We start from the raw sequence: 23,668 nt of genomic DNA, 5'->3' as shown, positions 1-23,668 counted from the left end.
TTTTGATGTATTTTAAAGAGTTGGCTGTCAAATTAAAACTGCTGGATGATAGATACTCTTCATTCTTTATGACAAATAAGATAATGTGAATTACAGAATGTACAACGTTTTTAAAATGTATTAATTGCGGTGTACAGCGTTTATTATGAGGGGATAGAATCCACAGCTCAGTACTCACTACTCACTACTCATGAGCACTTTTAAATAGGCTACTCTTTTACTCTTACTCAAGTAGTTTTTTGGACAAGTACTTTTACTCTCTACTCACTACATTTTTTGGAAGGTAATGATACTTTTACTTGAGTATATTTTTTCAGTACTCTTTCCACCACTGATTACTTTTAAAAGTAACTTTCCCCAACACTGCTTGCTACATAGCTAGCTTCTGTTCTTGACACTGTCTTAGCTGACTGGCAAGCTCCAGTAGCAACAACATGTTTTATATTGAAATCTGTCATGGAGAATTGCTAGTATAAACCTTAATTAAATAATTAACTACTATGCACACCATCTACTGCATTATAGGCATTCTCCAGCGCCTGAGTGTACACTCATTATTGTGGTGCATTATGGGCTATGGCGAGTGCACTTGATAATATATGGTATGGTTTTAAGCCACTTTAAATGGCTTTTCCCTTAAATAGTGCACTATATAAGGGTATAGAGGGGTCAATTATTGACCCAGCTTGTTAACAATCACTGTAAATGGACAATAAGTTGGGAAGGATTCAGATAAAGTCTGCAGTCTCACTTACACAGTGGAACAGTTGCTTTGTTACTGCAGGTCCAAGATCCAGTTTCATTGCCATCAGCTTTCAAAATTGTAATATAACTGATCTAATTGTTTAATTATTCTCAGTGACTGCTCTAAGTGAGAATGTCACCTTTCATAGATTTTGTAATAGGATAATGTTATTAAGTATGTTATCATCTTGATGATTTCACAGGGCAGTTACTGGTTAAACCCATTAGTTTGGAATATCAGACTAGGTTCATTGTACCATGGATATTAAGGGACTGGATGCAGTAAGTGTGAGATATCCACAGATGGATATCAGCAAAAAATCTGACAAAATCCAATTTTGTGGTCTCTGATTTTAATATGAATTATGGCATTGATTTTACTTCACAATAACTACAATGCATGCATTGTATGTATGTAATAAATGTAACATGCCAATTTCCTTTATTAAATAGATTGTTTTAAAAAATTGCATATTACTAGCATGTGGGCTGTTTATTAGTATTTCTAAAGCACATATTATATATAATAAAGCATATATTATATGTCTTATTCTGCCTGACCATATTCTAGATCCCTTAACTCTGCCAAATACCTAAACATAACTACTACAACAATGATCAATTAGCAGCAAATTGAAGTTTATTGTGGAAAAAGTTTTAGTTAATAGTGAATATGTGTTCCCTAATAATCTAAAGTGCTACCAAACCTTCCAACATTTTTAGAAATCTCAGGAGGCAGACCTACTTCCAGAAAATAATTTAGGTCATCAAGGTTTATTTTGGCTGACTAAAATATCCTGGTATTCGTGTTGTACTTTGGGGAACTGGCCTGGGAATTCAAGGACGTGATCATAATCATATGTAAAATGAAAGTGGACCAAAATTGACTTTATGAGGTGAGGGATTCTCTTTTCCCAGAATATCATTTAAGATGGAGCAGGGCAGGCCTGCCACATCATGCACGTTTGTCCCATGTGATTGGGCAAGCATTTGCTGGTCATCATATGTCAGGGAACTTCCTCTTCTGTATTGCTCAATATAGATAGTTGCATAAATGTCAGTGGATTCTATTGCGTTTACTGACCTCATGAAATATCCCATCAATTATGTAACACATTTCAAGGAAAGACACTTTTTTATATAGCTATCAAAGAACTTAACTAAGAACTAAATACTGTCAATATAAATAGAAATGTATCAGTTTAAACTGCGCTATAAAAACGGAATCACATTTTATACAGGATACAGGGCTTTCTGAGTCACGCATACTGAAAAATGTAAGATAATTTGAATTTCTATGAGAAAAGCAAGTGTTAAACCAACAGTATTCCTCCAAATGTTCTCCCAACTAGCCAAACAAAGCTCTCTGAACATTTTCATACTGAGCAATAATACTGATTTGATTTTCATGTTCCCAGCATGCATTGCAGCATGGATATATTATGTGCTTACGGTTATAGGCTTTTTGTTTTACCATTTGTTGGCTTTATGGTGTTGCTCTTCTTTTGTTATTTGTTGTGTGCAGATCCCTTTTTTACTTAAAGTTTGTCACTGCTATTGAGGTTTGTGTGTGAGATGTTGAGGACTTTTTGCAGAAAAGTTTTAGAAAATCACAATAGTTTCTAACAGAATAAACTATTCTGTTTTTCTGAGGCAGAAATCACAAGACTTTGTATTAACTACATAATGAATATTGAAGCTATGAAATTAATTGTTTCTAGTTGTTTGTTTGTTTCACAAGCAGAATGTATTTGCTTAATGGGAGATTTGGAATTTAGTGAATCCGATTCAAACTGATTACAAAGTAGTGCTGAAGACATTTATTAAAAACTTTTATTAAATGTATAATTTTTTAATTTATTTTTTATTACACTGTAGTAGCAAAAACTGTTCAACTGTTTCAAATTTTTAAATCTGTTTTATTTTTATTTATTTTTTTAGCTAAAATTGACTTCTTCACAAGAAACTGTACCAATTTTGATCTGTTCTTTTTGGCTCTTTTCTTCTTTAATCTACAGGTGGCTTGACGATGGCCTTTTCATTATACTAATAAATTCAGGCACTCAACAACACTCACCAGTTGGTCTGTTTGACAGATTGACTGTGAAAATAGCTGCCTGTTGACATTTCCAGCCTCAGGTCTTCTAGAAGGGCCAGCTGATGATTAACGTCTGGATGCTTGTATGAATCACTCTGTTATTATGACTCATGCCATCTCACAGACTAGCCCCCGTTTCTTGATACGGTCACTGCCTACTTCCAGTTATATTGGTTTGTTTATATCTGATTCTGTCACAACTCTGAATGTTTCAGCCTATGCTGACAAGCCATTATGGTCCACTCGCTTTATAGGGTGCATTCAGATAAATTGGGGGTACATTTTGAAAGCATCTCAATGTTTTTTTCTGCATTTATCCAAAAAGATTTCATCCACTTGCAACAAAAATGTGAAATTATCACAAGTTTCTCCATAACATGTACATCCAACAACAATAATGAAGACGATTCGGGCCCTATTACTGCTGCCCAGGAGGTAAAAATCCTACTGCAGGGTCTTTTGGCATGTGTTTATGTTATCATCTGCCTGAGCTGTGAGAGACTGAGACAGCTGCTGAGGTCTTCGGCATTGCCAGCAGTGCTTCAGTATTTTAGATGTCCCACATGCTTCAGTATGGTGTGTCGGTTGTCCCACTAGGATAAAATTCATTAGTCAGAACATACAGTATCTCACATAAAGATGCAATGTTCTGGCATATGCTGTGAGATGCTACATCACAGTAATTTTTAGTGTGTTGCTATGCAGTTAATAGGGTGTCCCTGGTGGTCAGACAAAAGCTCGAAGCCACAGGTTATGACCAATGTGATGATATTTAAACCAAGTATGATTGCATCATATTACTTTTATATCCAAAAAAACAAGAAATTAGCATTAAAGGGATCGTTCACCCAAAAATTAAATTCTGTCATTAATTACTCACCCTGACATCGTTCCAAACCTCTAAGACCTTTGTTCATCTTCGGAACACAAATTAAGATATTTTTAATGAAATCCAAGAGCTTTCTGACCCTGCATAGACAGCAACATGACTACCATATTCAAGTATTCAAAAAGTATTCTCGTAGCTTCATACAATTACGGTTGAACCACTGATGACACATGGACTATTTTAACGATGTTTTTACCACATTTCTGGGCCTTGGTAGCTACGTAGTAGTTACTTTGTTGTCTATGAAGGGTCAGAAAGCTCCGATTTCATCAAAAATATCTTAATTTGTGTTCCGAAGATGAACAAAGGTCTTACAGGTTTTGAACGACATGAGGGTGAGTAATTAATGACAGAATTTTCATTTTTGGGTGAACTAACCCTATAAAGTGTTAATTCTCCCAAAAATAAAACTTTTGTAATCATTTACTCTCCCTTATGTTGTTCCAAGCCCATGAGACTTCCATTCATTTTAAAAGCAAATGAAGATATACTCTATAATAAAACCTGAAAGATTTCTGTTCTTCCATTGAAAGTGAATGGAACCAAAACTTTGACGCTTCAAAAAGTTTTTAAAGACATTGTAAAAGTAATCCATATGAATCAAATGGTTAAATCCCAGTCTTCTGAAGAGGAACAGTTGCTTTATATAATGAACAGATTTAATGTAGAGTTTTATTCACATAAATTCACATGCACATGAATCTTAGTAGTTTGGAACAACATAAGTGTATGTAAGTGACATAAATACCTACAAAGAAGAATTATTATTATTTACATTTTTGGGTGAACTAACACTTACATTGACACATTAACGGTTCCTTTGAGTTTTTTTGCTCAGCCAGCAAAAAATATTTCCAAATAAAGCCACAGCAGAATGAACTGCTATGCCTTGAGCAACACACAGTAGTAGTGTTTTGATTCTGAATGAATAAAGGCAAGCACTTGTTGCCACCTGTTGCTGAATCAAAAAACCCAACCACTAATACATGGGCAGATTGTCTGGAACGTGTAAACACGGAAAAGAAGAGTGATACAAACTGTGAAAAGCCCCAGTGCTGTTGGACTGCATATTAAATTCGAGGACCGTAACTAACTGCTTTTTAATGATAAACAAATGTGGAACATTTTAGTTCTTCAGAACTGAGGTTGATGATTTCATAATTTGGCTTGACCTTTATCAAATGATGATTAGAACAGAATCCTTATGAGGTGCTAATAATCTGATCAGGCTGAACCAAAATATGAAAGGCAACCACCTCTGCGGTCAAAGGAGGATTATCTGTAGTTAAATTTGTACAGTCATGTGCTCTCATCACAGGATCACCCAATAAATTCGACGTCACATCTAAGTAGCACATTAAATCCTTATGGACGCCTTCCCCTTTGCTCTCTATTACCGTTGCTATAAAAGAACACCATGAGCTCTCGTTTTGCAATAACAAGATGACATTTCTCCTGCTTCTTCGGTATTGCTCCTTCATGCAGTCTTTGAAAGAACACAAACCTTTTGTTCTTAAACCTGTTCTGAACCTTCTAACTCCTGCTGTGTTCAAAATTGAGGATAATTCATTCAGTCTGGTTTCAAATTGTCCTGACATTCTGTCTTATATAAGACCACCTATGTTTTTATTTATCACATAGGCCAACCCCTAGTGAGTCCTTCCAATGGATGCACATTTGTTATTGAGATGTTTCCTAAAATTACATCAAATGCACACAATGTGTAAAAGCAAGCGGCACATTCAGTTCCATCAAATCTCTGAGAGAGCCAACCACATAAATAGTAAATAAGAGTCAGGAAATCGCAGGTCACTCATCTGCCAACCAATTTTGCAATTTTTAGATGTAATTATTTTTGGAATAAAGGCATTACGTTATGTTTTGACTATTTTGAATAATGGGATTACATTATGTTTTAGTAAACACAAGTTATGTGACAGGATTATATAAATATGGCTTGTTTGCACATGTACCCAGTTCAATCAAACACCTAAAAGCAGATCAGCCAAATGTAACAAGCAGGACAAGAATTTAATGATAGCCATTTGGAGTTTACACTCTGGAGACTCACTTGATCATGACGGAAATTACTTTGGGAAAAATATTCAAATTGTATATATTAAATGTCTTGAATGGATTAATTTTCATAGTAATAGATCTTTTTTAGCACACTGATTGCTAAACTCTCACTCTCTTCTAGCCTGTTATAACAAACTGCATTCATCCCCTTACCAAAAAGTAGTATACTTCAAGTTTATTTTAGTAAGTATACTTAAGTAAAGTTCAAGTATATCTTAAGTATACTTTATGTAGTAAGTATACAAATATCAGTGTACTAGTTGTCACGGAATCGGGTGTGTGGAGGCAGGCAGGACGACGAGGACGACAAGGATTCCAATAATGACATTTATTGTAGACACAACAAGGCAGGTTCAGGTAGGTGAGACACACACTATATTTAGACTTTTTCTAAGTATAAGTCAAGTATACTTAAATGTCATTTTAAGTATATTTCTGAGAAGTACATAAAGCCCATTTCTGAGAAGTACATAAAAAGTAGACTAAAAGTATGCTTTCCTATTTTTAGTTTAAAAGAAGTATACTAATAGCACACTTGAATAAACTTCTTTTTCGTAAGGGTCAACAAGCAACATGCAAATGATACAAAGAATACGCAAATATACAGCTGCCTCGTGTGTTGTAGTGTAGTGTGGCTGGGGAATCTGGTTATGCAATTCAATAGGCCATGAATTCTAAACACTACAGGCCATGTTCTCAGTCCTGGTTGTAAATCAGTTGATTTATATTAGCAATATCATAAATGAGCAACACTATCACAAGGGGTTTTCTTGCTCTGTTCATTCCAGTACATGGTGTGTTTGTTGTCTGATATGTGGTAACCCTCTGTTTGGACTAACAGAGACGATCTTTGGACATTTAAGGTTGTGATATATATCACAAACTAAAACTGTTAGGATTGTCAGCATAAAATTGAAAGAACTGAAGGGAATTGTCTGCAGTGAAAGTGCACATAAACATGTTGTGATGCTGTCAGAACAAAAAGTGACAAATCAACAAATGGCCCAAGGCACAACAAAACAGTGACTTTAAACTTTAAATAAATATATTTTTTTATTGATTTATTAATTCATTTAGCTCTGTATGTTATATCTGAATATAAAAGTGATTTTCTATGACAGATATTTGAATGACATGAAAAACAAAAAGATTCTAACAAAATGTATTGGTTGTGCAGTTAATTCCTAATCATACGCATGACATTTTCAATGTTATTCATTATTAGTAAAGATTTTTTTTCCATTACATTCTAAGTGTAGTAATTTGTGATTCTTTATGTGCCCAGCACACTCTCTGGAATGTATTCCATTCCATATGACATATAGATGGCTTGAGTTTTTATGGTTACAGACTGCTAAACCACACTGCAAATAGGATATGTATCTTTAGGATTTCTCCAGCTCATCCAAAGGCCAAAACATCTGTGGGGGCCAGAAAAGGACACCATCTACTCGAAACAACTATGTACATCAACATATCTACGCACTGCCTCACTAGACGACAGACAGACTACATCCACATCCACTGCCTCACAGTAGTCAGTGAACAGAAACACAAAGAACATAAGGATACTCGATGAACAAGGGTAATTACTTCTCTTTATGAAAGCTGTGGTTGGTTATGTAAAAGGGCAATTAGGATATTTCTCATGTGGTTGTCTCTGTGGCTAGTGCTGATTTAAATCTAATATTATGAAATGATTAAGATGAATTGCTGTTAATGAAGAAAATGATTCCTCTGACAGTGATTGAAAGTGCACTTATGATCATGGATACAATTATATTGTTGTTATGGTATATTTGAATGATAAACTAATTTAGGAAACTTTCTAATAAGCAAAATGTTATCTATATTATAAAAGTTTTTTATTTTTTATTTAAGTCACTTGACGGCTCTAAAAATCAAAATGTAACATGGGTGCGTTTTATCCCTCAGGGCAGCTGTCGGAGGGACAGTGACTGACCTCATGAAGAAATCTGGTCAGAAAAGCCCTCAAGGGAGCCGCTGTCCTCTCAGCCCACACATCACCTGTGTCCGTTCATCCAAACACTCTCCTCAAAAGCAGTTCATGGACACAATGTTCATTGGTCAGGATCACTCGATTTCTTCAGTCTTCCTATTCTGTTTTGCTATTGGTAGTCTATTTCTCTATATTGCTAAATCATTGTATCAAGATGCCATTATGTCTTTCCAAACCAGTAGATCACAAAAGAAAATATTTTGAAGAATGTTGGTGACCAAACAGTTTTGGTGACCATTGACTTTCAAGAAGAAGAAGAAAAAAACACACTGAGACATTTCTGAAAGTATCTTATCTTCTCAAAATATCTTATGTACCACAAGAAAGGAAGTCATACAGGTTTGGAATGACATGAAGGTGGGTAAATGATGACAGAAGTTTCATTTTGGGTTGAACTGACCCTTCTATCTACAAATAGTTCAATAAAGATCAGTACTTCAAAAACTGAATATGGTCACATTATGCATTATGTGGTTGATATCAATGTAAGTAATTTTTTTCTGCAACTGTGAAATTACGTTGCAGCCTACATTGTTTTCTCTGTTGCAGTTGTACATTTTGAAAGAGACAACAATGTACCACTGCTAAACCGTTCGAAAGACTCTATTGCTGATGAGGAGCCAGCGACAGAAAACATTTTCTCATTTATTACACAGTGTGCCAACGGCCACTGGCTCACATTAAAGCACTGATCATCTATCTACTGTGAGCTTCAAAAGTCTGAGAGCACACTGGCAATCTGGAATATATAATATAATAAAAAGTTTGTGATCATCTTGTTTCTCAGTGTTGGAACGTAGTCGTCCAAAATACGTTCTTTAGTTGATGATGTTTATAAAAGCAATGAGATAAAGCACTCTTTCTCCTGTTTTTTTTTTTTTTTACAGTTGGTGGTTGGACCCCAACATCTGCGTCATGTGCTGTGGAGCGATTTTATCCTTTCTATAATGAATAGAGAACAATGGCGCCGATGCTGAAGCGTTATGGAGATGTGGCTGTCTGCTCATTGGGTGGAATGATCTTTACTACAGGTGGACGTGATGACATCACCTGCGTAAGCAGTGTGGAGAAGTAAGCCCATGATAAAATGTATTCTGTAAATGCATCCGGCTAATGCCTAAATAAGAGCCAAATGATCTTTTCGCTGATCTGGACCCATCAAGAGCACACTGTAAAGGGCACCATAGTTATTAACATTGAGATTTTGTAAATAACGAAGGTCAGTGCAGAAGCTCTCTTCAGCCCATAAATATCTCCACCGTGATGCAAATGTGACAAAAAGACAAATGTGCTGATTATTATACACTGTAACACAGGTGTGAAGGTGAAGTATTTTTACTCTTTGATATATCATGACCTATTTTAGGTCAGTCTCATAAATCTAATTACCTGTTGCATTGTAATTTAGTTTGAACACAAGTCGACCTTCAGAGAGTATTGTCATTGAACCCCTATGATAAGTTTTGTTTTACTCATATTCTGTTAGTGATATATTCCATTCACCTTTCATTAAGGAAAAAATGAAGCATTGCAAAATATGCAAAGGGGTTGACAGTCTAATCTGTTCAAACTTAATTGATTTGATTTCCTTAAAACTCAATCTTTCTGGTTTCCTTCTGCAACAAATGTGTGTGCGTGCATGTGTTTGTTTGTGTGTGTGTGTGTGTGTGTGTGTGTGTATGTGTTTGTGTGTGTGCAGGACTAGCAGCACTTTTGAAGGCCAAGTTTTTGAAAATATTGTGATAAGTCAAAAATATACTTGTGAAGACATTTGATGTGGCCCTCGCTATTTGAAAAGCTCATAAATCAGCCAAATTGTGTTTTGCTTGAGTTTTTTTTATATCAGCAGGTTTCTGTCAGGGTTGTTGAAGGGTTAGTTCACCCAAAAATGAAAATTCTTTGTACTCACCCTCATGTCATTCCAAACCCATAAGACTTCATCATTACAACACAAATTATGACATTTTTAATATTCTCTCATCATTTTTTTCCATCCATTAAAAGTCCATGTAACCTAAAGTTTTTTAAAGTACAAAAAGACATCGTAAAAGTAATTCATATGAATTAAGCAGTTTAATCCAGGCCTTCTGAAGAGACACAATTAGTTTATATGATGAACAGTTGTAATTTAGGCTTTTATTCACATCTTTCTTTGACTTATGTAAATTATATGAAGGTGAGTATAACAGAATTTTCAGTTTTTGGGTGGATTATCCCTTTGAGATTTAGCAAAAAGCATCACTTCTGTGTGAAAACCATTGCAAATATGAGATGCACTCACTAATATAATGTATAAATGTGTGTGTGTGAGTAGGAACCGAATGAGTAATGATGACACTGTCCTGACATATGGAGATGGACTCCAATTAGCAACCTGAAGCCAAAAGCTGAGAGCACATGACAGCTTATATAGTTCACTTAGCAGTTCCACCAACAAACACACATACACACTCATACCTCACAGTCTCCATAAAAACACACACAAACATTATTAAAATGTTTTAACAATGCTGATTTCCCCGGCAACTACACAGGCACACAAGACAGAGCAATTTTTTTTCCCACTGCGCATTTGGCTTGATGAGTGAGTGATCAAATTATGTGATAATGACATCCTGCACATCTCCTTTATAAATATCCTCTTCCTCTGTCTCACAGCACAGCAGCTCTGGGGACAGATTCATTTAGCAGATACCGATTCTACACTACATTCGTATTAGAAATCATCATTCAGTGATATCATTCAGTCTGTATGAGATTTACTTTGCCATTTGATCTTTTTAGCTAAGACCTGATGTCACTGCAAAACATGGGCATAATGTCCCTTCCTTCTCTGCAGTCTGACTCATCTCACACTCAGCAACACTACAAACATGTTAAAACAGAGAATGATTAAACTTCCGCATGGCATTCTGATTCTTCTTCAGGTACGACTCCAGCATGGATGTGTGGAGCAGCGAGGTGGCATCCCTCAGCAGCCCCCGCAGCAGTGTGTGTGTGGTGGAGATGGATGGGTTCATGTTTGCCCTGGGGGGATTTGATGGAGCAGCCTGTACCAACATTGTAGAGAGGTACTTTACACATACTGCATATAGACATGTGTCAGGCAACAGTTGATGATTGTTATACAACATGCTGTAACAGGACAGTGAATTATAAATTGTGTAGACAAAAATAAGGTTTAAATATTTGCAAAACTACAACTGGTGTAATATATTTTGCCTGATATCATCATATGGAATACATGACATTGTGAAAGCCTCTGTGATACCTCTGTGATTTTATTCAGGTATGATCCTGTGCTGAACATTTGGACCAAGATGGCTCCAATGCACCAGCATCGCTCTGGGGCGGCTGCCGCAGTGTTGGATGGGTTCATATATGTCATGGGAGGAACTGACGGAGACACTCCATTGAATTCAGGTCAGAATTGAGAATTGATGTTTAGTTGATGTTGATGTTTTTCAACCCAGGCTCATTGGAATATTTTTCCAAGTCAAATGTGGTGGTGACATTTCTGCGATGTAATATTACGTTGCTTCTTGCACATTTCCCAACATTTTTAAAGTGAAATGTCTAGAGGGTAGCACTGAAAGCACTTTTAGTTTTATTCAAGACAGATGATCGTGAATCTGGCAACGTTTTATTAACAAAAGCAAACATGAGATAAAAACACATTTGCTGAGGCAACTATGCAATTATAGCTTGCTTCTACTTCTTTAAGGTCTTTTATCATGACTCAAGTTTCATTGGACTTGTACCTGAACACTCAGGATCACAAGTACAATGTAGTACCAGGTGAGCTACCATGCAAGTTTACTACATCACCAAATCATGCATATTGAGCTGGATATGTGCTGCAAACATCAAAATGTATTAATTTACAAATCATGCACTACATCATGGTAAAAGTATTTTGGGGTTATAGAATTGTAAAAGTATTATATTCATCAATAATCTGCCCTGTAATCATATTTTTTTGTGAAGAGAAATAAAAGTTGTTTACTTTTAGGTGGAAAATAGCAGTGAACTGTATGTATGTTTTCGGAATTTAGAAAAAATATAGGTAAAGATTTTTTCCAATAAGCCTGTGTTGGTTTATTTTTAAATAGGTGCGTCCCAAATGGTGTGCTATGCACTTTTCACTTTTACTATGCTGCAATCTTTAAGTGCCTGAAGTGTCCAACTTTCAACACTTTATCAACACTTTGATCAATTGAATAAGTGCATCATCCAAGTGTTTGAAGTGTACTTTTTCATGTTGGAACTTTCAGAGTGAACACTCAACTCACACGGTTTATACTACAAAATGGTATAGAATAGTACATAGGTATGCAAACTGGAAAACACCTGATATTTTAAAGGTACTGTAAATAGGGTTGCAAAATTCCAGGAATTTTCAAGACTGGACAATTTCCATGGGAATTGATGGGAATATATGGGAATTAACCAATTATGGGAATATATGGGAATGAACCCAAATCAATTTGATCAAAAATACAGAACAAAACAGTAATACGATGGTTTTCTGTTTTAATATACTTTAAAATATGATCTGTTTCTGTGATGCAAAGCTGAATATTCATCAGTCATTACTCCAGTCTTCAGTGTCACATGATCCTTCAGAAATCAGTATAATATTAATATTCTTTCTTTCTTTTGAAAGAAATGTATACTTCTATTCAGCAAGGATATGTTAAATTGATAAAAAAAAAGTGATAGTAAATATATATTGTATATTGTTAGAAAATTCTTCTATTTTGAATAAATGTTGTTCTTTTTAATTTTTTTATTCATCAATGAAACCTTGAAAAATATAACAGGTTCCAAAAAAAAAATCCAAAAATTTTATTTTTAAAATTTGTATTAGTTTGCATGCATGTCATCTTATGACCACACAAAATGTTTATATTTATATTTATGTTTAGACACCTTTTCTATACATTTCCCCAAATTTACAATTAATTCCCATAAATTCCTGTTAAATTTCCAACTTGGAATATTTCCAAAATTCCCCAGATTAAGTTCCCATGGAAAGTTCTCGGAAATTTTCCACCCCTTTGCAACCCTAGCTGTAAACAATTTTTGCTTCTCTCCAAAGAGATGTCTTTTTTTATTGGTTGAAAAAGCTTATTATTCAATCTGTTATTTAGTGGGAGGGAAAATGGCAGGGAGAAGAGGCGAGAATGGGATTGGGAAATGTCACCAACTTTGAACTTGCATCACCCCCAGCAGAGCTTAGTGTGTCAGAGTGTGTATGTTAACATCTAGACCACGCTCTCACAATTAATTATTTTCTGAAGGGCTGCTCCACAAAGCCCGCCAATGTCTATAATGAAAGTTATTCAGCACTTTAAAAAGACTAAACAACTTTTTATTTTGATTAAATACACTACATAATGCTGTCATTCTCCACTTAATAATAACAGGCCAGAGTCTGTTAATGTTTTTACATCAGTAGTGACCCAAAAACCTCTGCTGCAAGCTCGCAGACACTCACACAAACATAGAAAAACTGGTCATAGCTATAAAAATATTTCCGGAGAACGGGGCAAATATACAGTAAGTACTACACTTGAACGTATTAATGCCTATTTCTGTCTGTGAGAAGTGAGGGTCGAGAGAACTCCCACAACCTTTCTCTGGATATTTACTTATCAGTGCACTTGAGCAATGCTTTCAGCCTTTTCAGTGAAAAAAACAAACAAAAGAATAGAATAGAATAGATGTATATCCTGTACAGAACCAAAATAAAGATGAAAAAATTTGTAGATGATTGTATACTGAGGGTAAACACTGCACTATACATTGCATTAAATATGAATTATTACGGCAACATTTGCTTCATCTTTAAAAATACATTTTTTAATAATAATAATAATACAAATCTACATCTAAAGTAGTACATTTGCCAAATACTATGTTGTTGTGTACAATATTATGTACTCACAGAAAATGTATTACTTGTACTTATTATGCATAATGTGGGTCCCCCCTCATATGACCAGCCACACAGTACTCGAGTTATACTCTTTTGCCTATGGCTTTGCTACAGTGACATCCAATAACCAAAAACATTTTCCTTTCGTGTAATGCTTCAATTATATGTATTCACACGTATATGTGTCAGTATAAATACCAAGATGAACATTAAAAAATCATTACTAAACTGAAAATTATGGTATAATTAACTCATGTTGTTTCAACCGCATTTGACTTTCTTTCTTTCACAGAACAGAAAATAGATATTTAACAAAATGTTCGCTTCGTGCACTTTTACTAAGCGGTTTAGACATCATGCCAAAGACATGATCCTTTTCATTTATCTGAAAGTTACTTAAAAATACACAAGGCAGGTCATACAAAAAAAAAGTAAAAGTAAAATTGAACGTAATTTAGATTACTTTAATCGAGCCGATTGATCTCAATCTGAATGAAATTTTGATCGGATTTAAAGGAGTGGTTTATTCCTTTTCTAATACGATCAAGAGTGCATGTAAAGACTCGATCAGATTGAAAACCGAAACTGAAAGGACTGCGCATGTGCAATGATGTAGAGATAGGGTAATGACATATGACTCACAGAACGAGCTGTTCTTTCAATTGAATAAAGAGTTGTACTGTCATTATAAAACTCTCCTTTCACACAGAGTCTGTGAAGTGGAGCAGGAGAATGTTCCACCAGTCCTTGTTTCGGATTCTCATCCACAGATGACTGGTTTGGGCACGGGGTGATAAATACAGTATAAGCAGCATGGCACAGCGGTTTATATGTAAAAGACTATTTATCCAGAAATGGATAAATATTAATTCTGCTGTATGAAACAAATAAAGAAACAGTGTAGGAGAATGGTTATTATGTGCAAACAGTGGGAAATTCTATATTTGTGCAGTGTGCGCATGTCAAAAAAATCAATTCTGATTTTGAAGTTCATGAAAACACTACATTCAGATTCATGAATCGAATGAATTCAGTCCGATTGAAACAAAATTGTGAATGTAAACACAGCCAATGTGGAGTAAACTAATATATGGAAAGGAGTAGCTTGGACATTCTTCTAAATATCTTCTTTTGTGTTCTACAAAAGAAAGTAAGTCATACAGGTTTGTAAGAACATGATGCACACTTTTAAATGCGAAGTATGCATAACAGATCCGATTGTACTTTCCTGAGCAGTTGAACGCTTTAACCCACTGGAAGGAATGTGGCGGCCGTGTCCCCCCATGCGCACTGCCAGAGAGCAGCCAGGCTGTGCTGTATACTTAGGACGCATCTATGTGGCAGGCGGCAGAGATGAACTGCGTTTGGAGCTCAGCACGGCAGAGAAGTTTGACCCTGACAACCAGAAGTGGACCCCTGTCAAACCAATGGGACACAAACGCTTTCAAGTGAGCCTATTCTACCCACAGCAACCTGTTTTCTATTCTCCGATGCCTATTGACATTTTAGTACACACCTATTGACTTTTTTGACTTTCATCCTAAAGTACATCACAGCAACAGCTGACACTTTATTGACAATATAGTCTTGCCTCTTGGCTGACTGAGTAAAATGAGGTTACAGTTCTTAGTGTTTTGTTCCATCTCTTGTCATGTTTACGGTTTGGAGGTTTCCCTGACTGTGTTTGGTGGGATACTGCTGGCAGATGGGATATCAACTCTTACATCGGTTGAGGCTTATAACCCAGACTCAAACACTTGGAGGTGTGAACTATACTCTTACACATCCATCAAGTCTATTCTTCTCTTCCTTAGAAAACATTTCTTCTCTTTCTTCTCTTGACAGACACTTTGGATGTATGAAGACTAAACACCCAGGCGGTGGAGTTGTCTTGCTAAAAACACACTAAATTTGTGCTTTGTTTGCTAAACTCTTAGTTTGCTCTCTAAGTGAAATGTATTTGATAGATCTGTGATGTAATAAAATGTGCTATAGTAGTTTTATGATTGGTGGAGCTAATATGTTAGGTTAGAGGTGAGTAATGAAAATACGAAAGCAGAAAAATAATTTAATATCAACGATCCATTACATTATATGGGTCTCTCTGGGAAGGTTTTATTTATAGCCAGAAAGACTGGCGTGGAAAATGAGTGCGCACTTATTGAAAGTGCCTTGTTATGGACACTTACTAATGGACAGTCCCCCTGGAGCAATCTGGAGTTACAAGCATTGGTCAATGACACTGTAATGAAAGCAGATTCTAGTGCTTCTTCATTTCACCTCTTTCAGAGTATAAACCTAAGGCCTTTGGGTTTCCCAGATCTCAGTCGTACAACCAGCCTATATATGTTTCAACATCTTCCTCATGCAAGAACTAGACACAACCCTTAACAAAGCACAAAGGTTTTAAGCATGAGATTGTGTAAAAAAAAAAATTCCATACAGACACAATTGTTTCTATTCTCAAATGTGTATTTTGGTCCCAGACTCTTAATTTGACCCTCTTTATTTATCTGAATGTTATTCAAAAATACACGAGGCGGTTATAGAAAATTTATGTAAAACACCTTTTGTGTGAATAGCTTATACATTTCTGAATTAAAAGTATTTTTTGATATTTTGGTGGGATTTAAGTAAAAATGATTGTGTCAGACAGTACAAACCTTTAGAAGACTGTAATTCCTGGAAAAAAATCCTATGCATATGCAGTTTGGCATAATCTTTTATTAATCATTTTTAATAATCATATTACAAATTTTATTAATAAATCTTATTTTAAAAAACAGCGAATATGTCAAAGTCAGATAATCAGTTCCAGCAATAACCAATATTCAGGAAGACATTTGGCTATGTGAGAATAGAATAGAATAGAATAGAATAGAATAGAATAGAATAGAACAGAACAGAATAGAATAGAATAGAATTACATTCTAGGTCATATAGAGCAACCCTAAAAAAATCCACAATATTTGTATGTACGACTGAATGAATGAATGAATAAATAAATATTTTGTGTATTCAAGGTCCATGAGAATTTCAAGATTAACATCCTTATTACTTTAACCTTTAAGGATGATGTAATTGGCTCATTTTATTTTTTATTACCTTATTAATTTAGCATTGAAACAAAGGAATATTGTATTTCTTACGTGAATATAGTCCTATTCTCAGTGGATGTCAATATGACATGATTTGTTGATTCTTGATCTATGTTTGTTTTTTATGTCAGTTTTTTGGTAAAGAGTTACTACGATTGTTACTATCATAATAGCAAAAATTACTCTCTACTTCTGCGTGAATGGTTTTATGGGAAAGAGAACGAGTTCCTTGCCTTTGTACATGACTGACATTAAACCAGCCAATAAAATTTATTACACCTAACACTTAATGACCTAATCAAGGTCTTTATTTTGACTGGTTAGCAGCTCACTGTAAGCAAGCACATAGCATGAAATGATTGACGTTGATGTGAATGTTTATGGTCCACAGTTTAATTTAATTTGGATTGCACGCGCGTAGCTGTCTCTTTAGTCATGTCCGTGTTCTCGAGGATTTCAGGTGGTCCAGGAGATGGCGATGTAAGCGTTGAAGGAGAGAGAAGAGAGGCTGTACGGATGACTTAGTGGCTTTACCTAACAGATGCAGAGGTGACAGCGTCTCAAACATTTCCCTGCTGCTCTACATCTCTTCTGACGCGCAGCAGTTGCCGTTTTCTTCTCGTCAAACAAGGGCTCTTTGGGCTCACTGGATACACAGAGACTGAACATGTGAATTTAATGTGGACAACATATTATCATTCTTTAATTAATGACCAACATCACCAGTATCTCATGGATGCAAAGTTGAATTGCACGCGACAAACAGAAACAGAGATGTTGAAGGTACCGAGTATTGCACTCAGCGGTGCTCTTCTGTAAGAGGAGGGTTTAATCAGAGTCGTTATCCGCCCCTTTAATGCAAGTGTCCATGGAGGACGGATCTATCTGGAGGACATTACCATCGGAAGTCCTTCACGGACACTTCGCAGTGGCTTCTGTTAAAAATGTGCGGCGTTTGGGTCGCCAGTAACACGGTTATTTACAATGATGGGACCGCGCAGCCTGTCTCAGGCAGGTGAGAACATCATGTCATGTCACGAATGACTAATTCGTGTTCGTGTTCGTGTTTTGTACTTTTTACATTTATCATATTGTTTTGTGAAGATGGCATTGCTTTTGGGCATGAGTAGCCTATTAGTGTGTATTTGCTAGTGGAAATAATACATTAACAGCAACACTTCTGATTTACAATTGTTTTATATTTGAATTATTTTTGAAAACGTATTTAAAAAAAAAGAGAGAAAGAAATCCAAACAACACTATAAAAAGTGTAAAAATGTAGTTGTCACCTTAGGTATAGGCTAAAGTAGAGCTCATACTGACTTGATAGATAGATAGATAGATCGATAGATAGATAAATTGCCATTTCAATTTTATTATATCCATAATACAAATGCCATTAACATACGACTAATCAACATTATTTCACTAGTATTAATGTTGTTATTGTTACAGCTTAACAAATTGCAGCTGACCTTGCTAGCTAGCTAAACTATTGTAATAATGTCATTCCACTATTGCACAGTGTTGCCGCTTGGCAACACAAACATTTGAATGATTTACCAAAAACGAATTTTATAAAAACTTTTTTGAGAGGTGAATATGTCATCATAACATCATAACAGTGATGTTTTAGATTTTTTTGTAGAAGTGACACGGACTGGTCCTTGTTTGTTACTGACGTTTTAGTTTGCTTTCAGCAACTACCGACAAGAGACGGCAGTCTGTCAGAAATCTCGCCACAGAAAAAAAATGCATGTCATGTGACTTAATCAAAGCACATCATTGGCTAAACTAAGGTCTTCTCTTTCCAACAAAAACAACGAGAATGTTCTCTTAAAGAGACAGTGGCAAGGAAATGAACACAAAGAGTATGTTGCTATATGGCTACACCATGCGGTAGAGGGTTAAGGAACTATTTGTACCTGATTTGACCCAGAAAATACTGTAATATATTTGTGATTTGTTATGTAGTGTAGTCAGATTCATTCAATTATTATTATTTTTCTATTTATTTACAAAAACCAATTAGTTGAGATGTTACTTTATGAACTACATATTATTGGTTCCTTGTCAAAACATTCATACTGTGTCTGCAAGTGCACACAGATGCAGTTTCTTGTGTCAATGCCATTTTCTCCCTAAGGTATGCCCATTTTTTTATATCCTCAACATTGTTCTTTTTATTAGCGTCTGAGCACTGTATATATAACCCTTGAGCAAAAGCACATTTTAGTCTGAGTTTTATGCACTGTATGTAATTCATTGTACCCCTTGGCCAACCAAATCACCCTCCACCCACTTATCAACGATTTGCACACTAATGTAGGCGCTCACTACTGTCATTACACACTCATGTATCCCTGAGAGCGCTAACAGAAACCATACAGGGAACATTCTAGATGATGGTTTTCACAGTGTGCAAAATGTGACAAGAATGACATAAAAGGTGAACGTCAGTCTGTGGATTGTAGTTCCTCAAGGGTATAATTATAGCCAAGGGTACTGGTGAACTATCTGTGAAAGATGCCTTGTTATTGGATAACTGTTAGATAGAGACAGTTTAAGCTTTCTAGCTTGGAAGATATTTATACAGTTACAGGCCAAATGAGTAAGCCTACAATAATGTATTCTTTCTGTAACCCTGCATTAGCCTATAACAACATGGATTAATTTTATATGCTTACATTATTGGTGTTGTTCATGCATGTGACCATAATGTTTAGCAATACTCCTTCCCCTTTCTCTCCATATTGTCAGAGCCAAGCATGACTCCGCCACGACGCTCATCCACTGCTGTTGACAGGTAAACCAAACCTCGCAAACATACAAAGTTATAAATAAAAGATTATTGGAATACATTTTACAAGAAAACACTATTTTTTTAACTCCGAAATTTCACAGTTAATTCAGTGTGTTGCTGTTTATTTGTAATTGTTTGTTACATTTTCTAGAGTAAAACTAGTTTCTACAACCTTTTTTTACAGTGTAGACTTATAATTATGCTAATCATGCAAATTGTGTCCAAACTACAAGTGTGTCCTACAAGTGCTTAGCTGCAGTCCTGACACAATTCATGAATAATATATATTTTGTGTATACATGCATAATGCATGTTATGTGATTGTATTTACTGTAAGATTTATGTCTGTTTCTTCAGGTTGCCTACGGAGACTGTTCAGAGGAATAACAGCAGTAATACTGGTGTTATTCTGGACATTTCCACCCTGAAAATGGCCGATGTGGACTCTGAGGTCCCTCCTCTACCTCCACGATACCGCTTTCGAGATCTGCTGCTCGGGGATCAATCTTTTAATTAATGACCAACATCACCAGTATCTCATGGATGCAAAGTTGAATTGCACGCGACAAACAGAAACAGAGATGTTGAAGGTACCGAGTATTGCACTCAGCGGTGCTCTTCTGTAAGAGGAGGGTTTAATCAGAGTCGTTATCCGCCCCTTTAATGCAAGTGTCCATGGAGGACGGATCTATCTGGAGGACATTACCATCGGAAGTCCTTCACGGACACTTCGCAGTGGCTTCTGTTAAAAATGTGCGGCGTTTGGGTCGCCAGTAACACGGTTATTTACAATGATGGGACCGCGCAGCCTGTCTCAGGCAGGTGAGAACATCATGTCATGTCACGAATGACTAATTCGTGTTCGTGTTCGTGTTTTGTACTTTTTACATTTATCATATTGTTTTGTGAAGATGGCATTGCTTTTGGGCATGAGTAGCCTATTAGTGTGTATTTGCTAGTGGAAATAATACATTAACAGCAACACTTCTGATTTACAATTGTTTTATATTTGAATTATTTTTGAAAACGTATTTAAAAAAAAGAGAGAAAGAAATCCAAACAACACTATAAAAAGTGTAAAAATGTAGTTGTCACCTTAGGTATAGGCTAAAGTAGAGCTCATACTGACTTGATAGATAGATAGATAGATCGATAGATAGATAGATAGATAGATAGATAGAGTATTGGTGTTCTTGTTCTTGTTTTAACTATGTGCCTGATAACTGATATGCAGAACCGATTTTCATTCTCTTAATTTTAGCATTTTACGTAACAACAACAACAACCATTATTATTATTATTATTATTATTATTGATGGTGGTATTAATAATATTTGTGCTAATTATGCAGTGTTGGTTTTATATGCAAATATTTTCATTAAATGCTATTTATTGTCATTTTTGTTAATGAGTTGTATAATTTATTGAATGAGCTATGCATTTCTCACTTCAGAATAAATTACTGTTATGTAAAAAGTGAGTAATTATCCAAACATTTTGAATATTACCTTTGAATGTTACCTTTGAATATCTTTGTTGGATGTTACTCTGCATAGCTCCACCAAATGGTTCTAGTTATTTCTAGACCGAATAGTAAACATCTAGTTCCTAATTAAGTGTGAATATCGGTAAAAAATATTGAAATGATTATTGGTTTAACACTTAACCCTCTACCGCACGCATTATGATAGACCTATAGCATGCAAATTGTGTCCAAACTACAAGTGTGTCCTACAAGTGCTTAGCTGCAGTCCTGACACAATTCATGAATAATATATATTTTGTGTATACATGCATAATGCATGTTATGTGATTGTATTTACTGTAAGATTTATGTCTGTTTCTTCAGGTTGCCTACGGAGACTGTTCAGAGGAATAACAGCAGTAATACTGGTGTTATTCTGGACATTTCCACCCTGAAAATGGCCGATGTGGACTCTGAGGTCCCTCCTCTACCTCCACGATACCGCTTTCGAGATCTGCTGCTCGGGGATCAATCTTTTCAGAATGATGACAGGTAACTTCCTACTGTGTGTCCTCAGCGGGTCACTCTCATAAAGCATTCATAAACACTGGCACTGCAGTCCACTTGTAGGGTTTTTCTTGACATTACTTTTGAACTAAGAGCTGAATAATTAAAATAAAGATATTGCAGCACTGTAAAATGTATAACTGCCAGTTATTATCGCTCCGTAAGAAGTAAAAACATAAAACTAACTAATTTGACCTCTACAGTCTTAAAAATAAAGGTTACTTATTGGCATCTATGGTTCCATGAACACCCATGGAACCTTTCCATTCCATAAAGGGTTCTTTATATCTTTAGATTATTTAAAAAAAGGTTTTTAAGAACGTTCTTTAGGAATTTTCTTAGAGCGTACAATCTACCTTTGTTGATGTAAGCCAATGTGAATCTGTTAAGCTTCAAAGATCACAAAAACTATTTCAAAGCAATAGTTGTTTTTATGTGTACAATGTTTTTAATGAGGACAAAATTACTAAGTGCACATTTAAATTATAAATGTAATTAATTTGTGGCTTAAATTAAACTAGAAATGAATGAATAAAAAAAATAAAAAAATATTGTTTCAATAAATCTTTGCTACCACATGCAGCACATTTCTGTTACTTGACAAAACATTTATTTCATTGTAGAAAAGAGACCACATTTCACAATTTGTTTCATAATTAAGCATTTCAGAATAAGCATGCGATGCAATCAAAGCATTTCAGAGCAAGTATGCAATCAAATCAGTGGACGGGAACTAACTGTTATATAATATCATACATAAAATGCAACTTGCCAAATTGTTTATGTACACACGATGTGTGTGTTCTGTGTTTGCTTTATGGAGATATACTGTATATGTACACTGTATACGTAAACGTTGTGCTTGTGTAAGAATAAGATGAAGTGTGTGTGTTGGGTTATAGGGAGCTGTCCTTCACTGTGGCGCTGAAGTTAAATAGAGGCTGAAATGCAGGAGTCATTGTAGCTTATTTAAGTAGCTGTGAGAGGTGAAATTCAGGGCAACCTTTACATTTTCAAGAAAACTTTATCATCCTTGGGCTTTGAGTGGGATTTCTATTTCTGTGAATGCTGTTTTACAAGGGTTTACACAAGAAATACATTATTTCTGCTTCATTTAGCTAACAATAACAGACATCATGGCTGCTCTCAGTCTGCTGTGGTTTTCTTTGTGTATTCCGTATTGCCACAGTATCGGTTTTCCCACTGGTGAGGGACATTTGTGCTCTATTACCCTGCTGTGGCGTAAGCCACAAATCATTGATCTGTTTATTTGAAATCCATCTGCTTTTGTTCTTCTATTACTCCTCTTTTCTGTGGCATATCTCTAGCCAAAGCAGGTAGTCACAAGATTTACTGGTTTGGTTTATTTGCCTTGCAGTGCTTATGGCAACTATTGCACACTATTAATTAAGCTCTCTCTGGCAGGTTGTAAGTGGTCCATATATCTCAGGGGAGTCTGTGTAATGAATCATCCACTGAAGGCGAGAGTAGTGAAGAACCCAAGTGCAGCTTTATTTACAGTGATCCAGACATAATCCGAGAATTGACTTGACATGAACAGACTTGACTTGACATGAACAGACTTGACTTGACTTGACTAGGCATGAACAGACTTGACGAGGTATGAACAGACTTGACATGAACAGACTTGGCATGAACAGACTAGACTCACCAACAGCAGAGTTACAACTTCAATACATCATTTAGCAGACGCTTTTATCCAAAGCGACTTACAATTGGGGGATACATAAAGCGATTCTTCTTAAAGAGGCAAACAGACACAGGAAGTGGTTGTAATACCAAGTTCTTAGACATTGTTCAAATAAGTACAAGCTAGAAAGAGAAGGAATAAATAAAGAGAGAGATTTTTTTTTTTTGTAATTTTTTTTTTTTTATTTTGAAGTCAAGTAGCTTCGAAAGAGATGGGTTTTCAGCTGTCGCTTGAAAATTGTCAGGGATTCAGC

The 23,668-nt window shown here is 35.6% G+C and overlaps 2 protein-coding genes and 1 long non-coding RNA gene across 4 annotated transcripts in view; all 3 read left to right on the top strand.

Annotated features, from left to right (window-relative positions):
• The first annotated feature begins 7,283 nt into the window (after positions 1–7,283).
• LOC107699703 (kelch-like protein 20) lies at positions 7,284–16,307 on the top strand. The gene is made up of 8 exons (XM_016501035.1): positions 7,284–7,395; positions 7,746–7,897; positions 8,718–8,901; positions 10,758–10,901; positions 11,120–11,253; positions 15,008–15,219; positions 15,440–15,534; positions 15,617–16,307. Exons 3-8 carry the CDS (start codon positions 8,792–8,794, stop codon positions 15,678–15,680), a joined length of 759 nt encoding a protein of 252 aa, XP_016356521.1. The 5' UTR covers positions 7,284–7,395; positions 7,746–7,897; positions 8,718–8,791; the 3' UTR covers positions 15,681–16,307.
• A 1,050-nt stretch (positions 16,308–17,357) lies between these two features.
• Positions 17,358–20,167, top strand: LOC107699768 (uncharacterized). Its single transcript, XR_001635498.1, has 3 exons — positions 17,358–17,884; positions 19,630–19,675; positions 20,030–20,167. It is a non-coding gene; the product is annotated as an uncharacterized LOC107699768 (long non-coding RNA).
• Positions 20,168–21,540: 1,373 nt separating this feature from the next.
• The window catches only part of kcnt1b (potassium sodium-activated channel subfamily T member 1b), an 86,036-nt gene continuing 83,908 nt past the window's right edge, over positions 21,541–23,668 (top strand). For both annotated transcript variants that reach the window (XM_016501144.1, XM_016501142.1), the window contains exon 1: positions 21,541–21,689. In XM_016501144.1, the coding sequence (XP_016356630.1) occupies positions 21,595–21,689 (95 nt within the window). In that variant the 5' untranslated portion in view covers positions 21,541–21,594. The remainder of the gene's footprint in view (positions 21,690–23,668) is intronic.

Source organism: Sinocyclocheilus anshuiensis, unplaced genomic scaffold (genome assembly GCF_001515605.1).
Source record: "Sinocyclocheilus anshuiensis isolate Anshui unplaced genomic scaffold, SAMN03320099.WGS_v1.1 scaffold278, whole genome shotgun sequence".
NCBI lineage: Eukaryota > Metazoa > Chordata > Actinopteri > Cypriniformes > Cyprinidae > Sinocyclocheilus > Sinocyclocheilus anshuiensis.
The sequence above is the reverse complement of the archived record's forward strand: the minus strand, read 5'-3'. Positions and strand labels throughout refer to the sequence as shown.

Excerpts from the sequence above, each read along its gene's own strand:
- LOC107699703 (XM_016501035.1), top strand. The coding sequence starts at position 8,792 with ATGGCGCCGATGCTGAAGCGTTATGGAGATGTGGCTGTCTGCTCATTG. Across the intron at positions 8,902-10,757 it reads TGCGTAAGCAGTGTGGAGAA|GTACGACTCCAGCATGGATG; the intron begins GTAAGCCCATGA and ends ATTCTTCTTCAG. Across the intron at positions 15,220-15,439 it reads TGGGACACAAACGCTTTCAA|GTTTCCCTGACTGTGTTTGG; the intron begins GTGAGCCTATTC and ends TACGGTTTGGAG.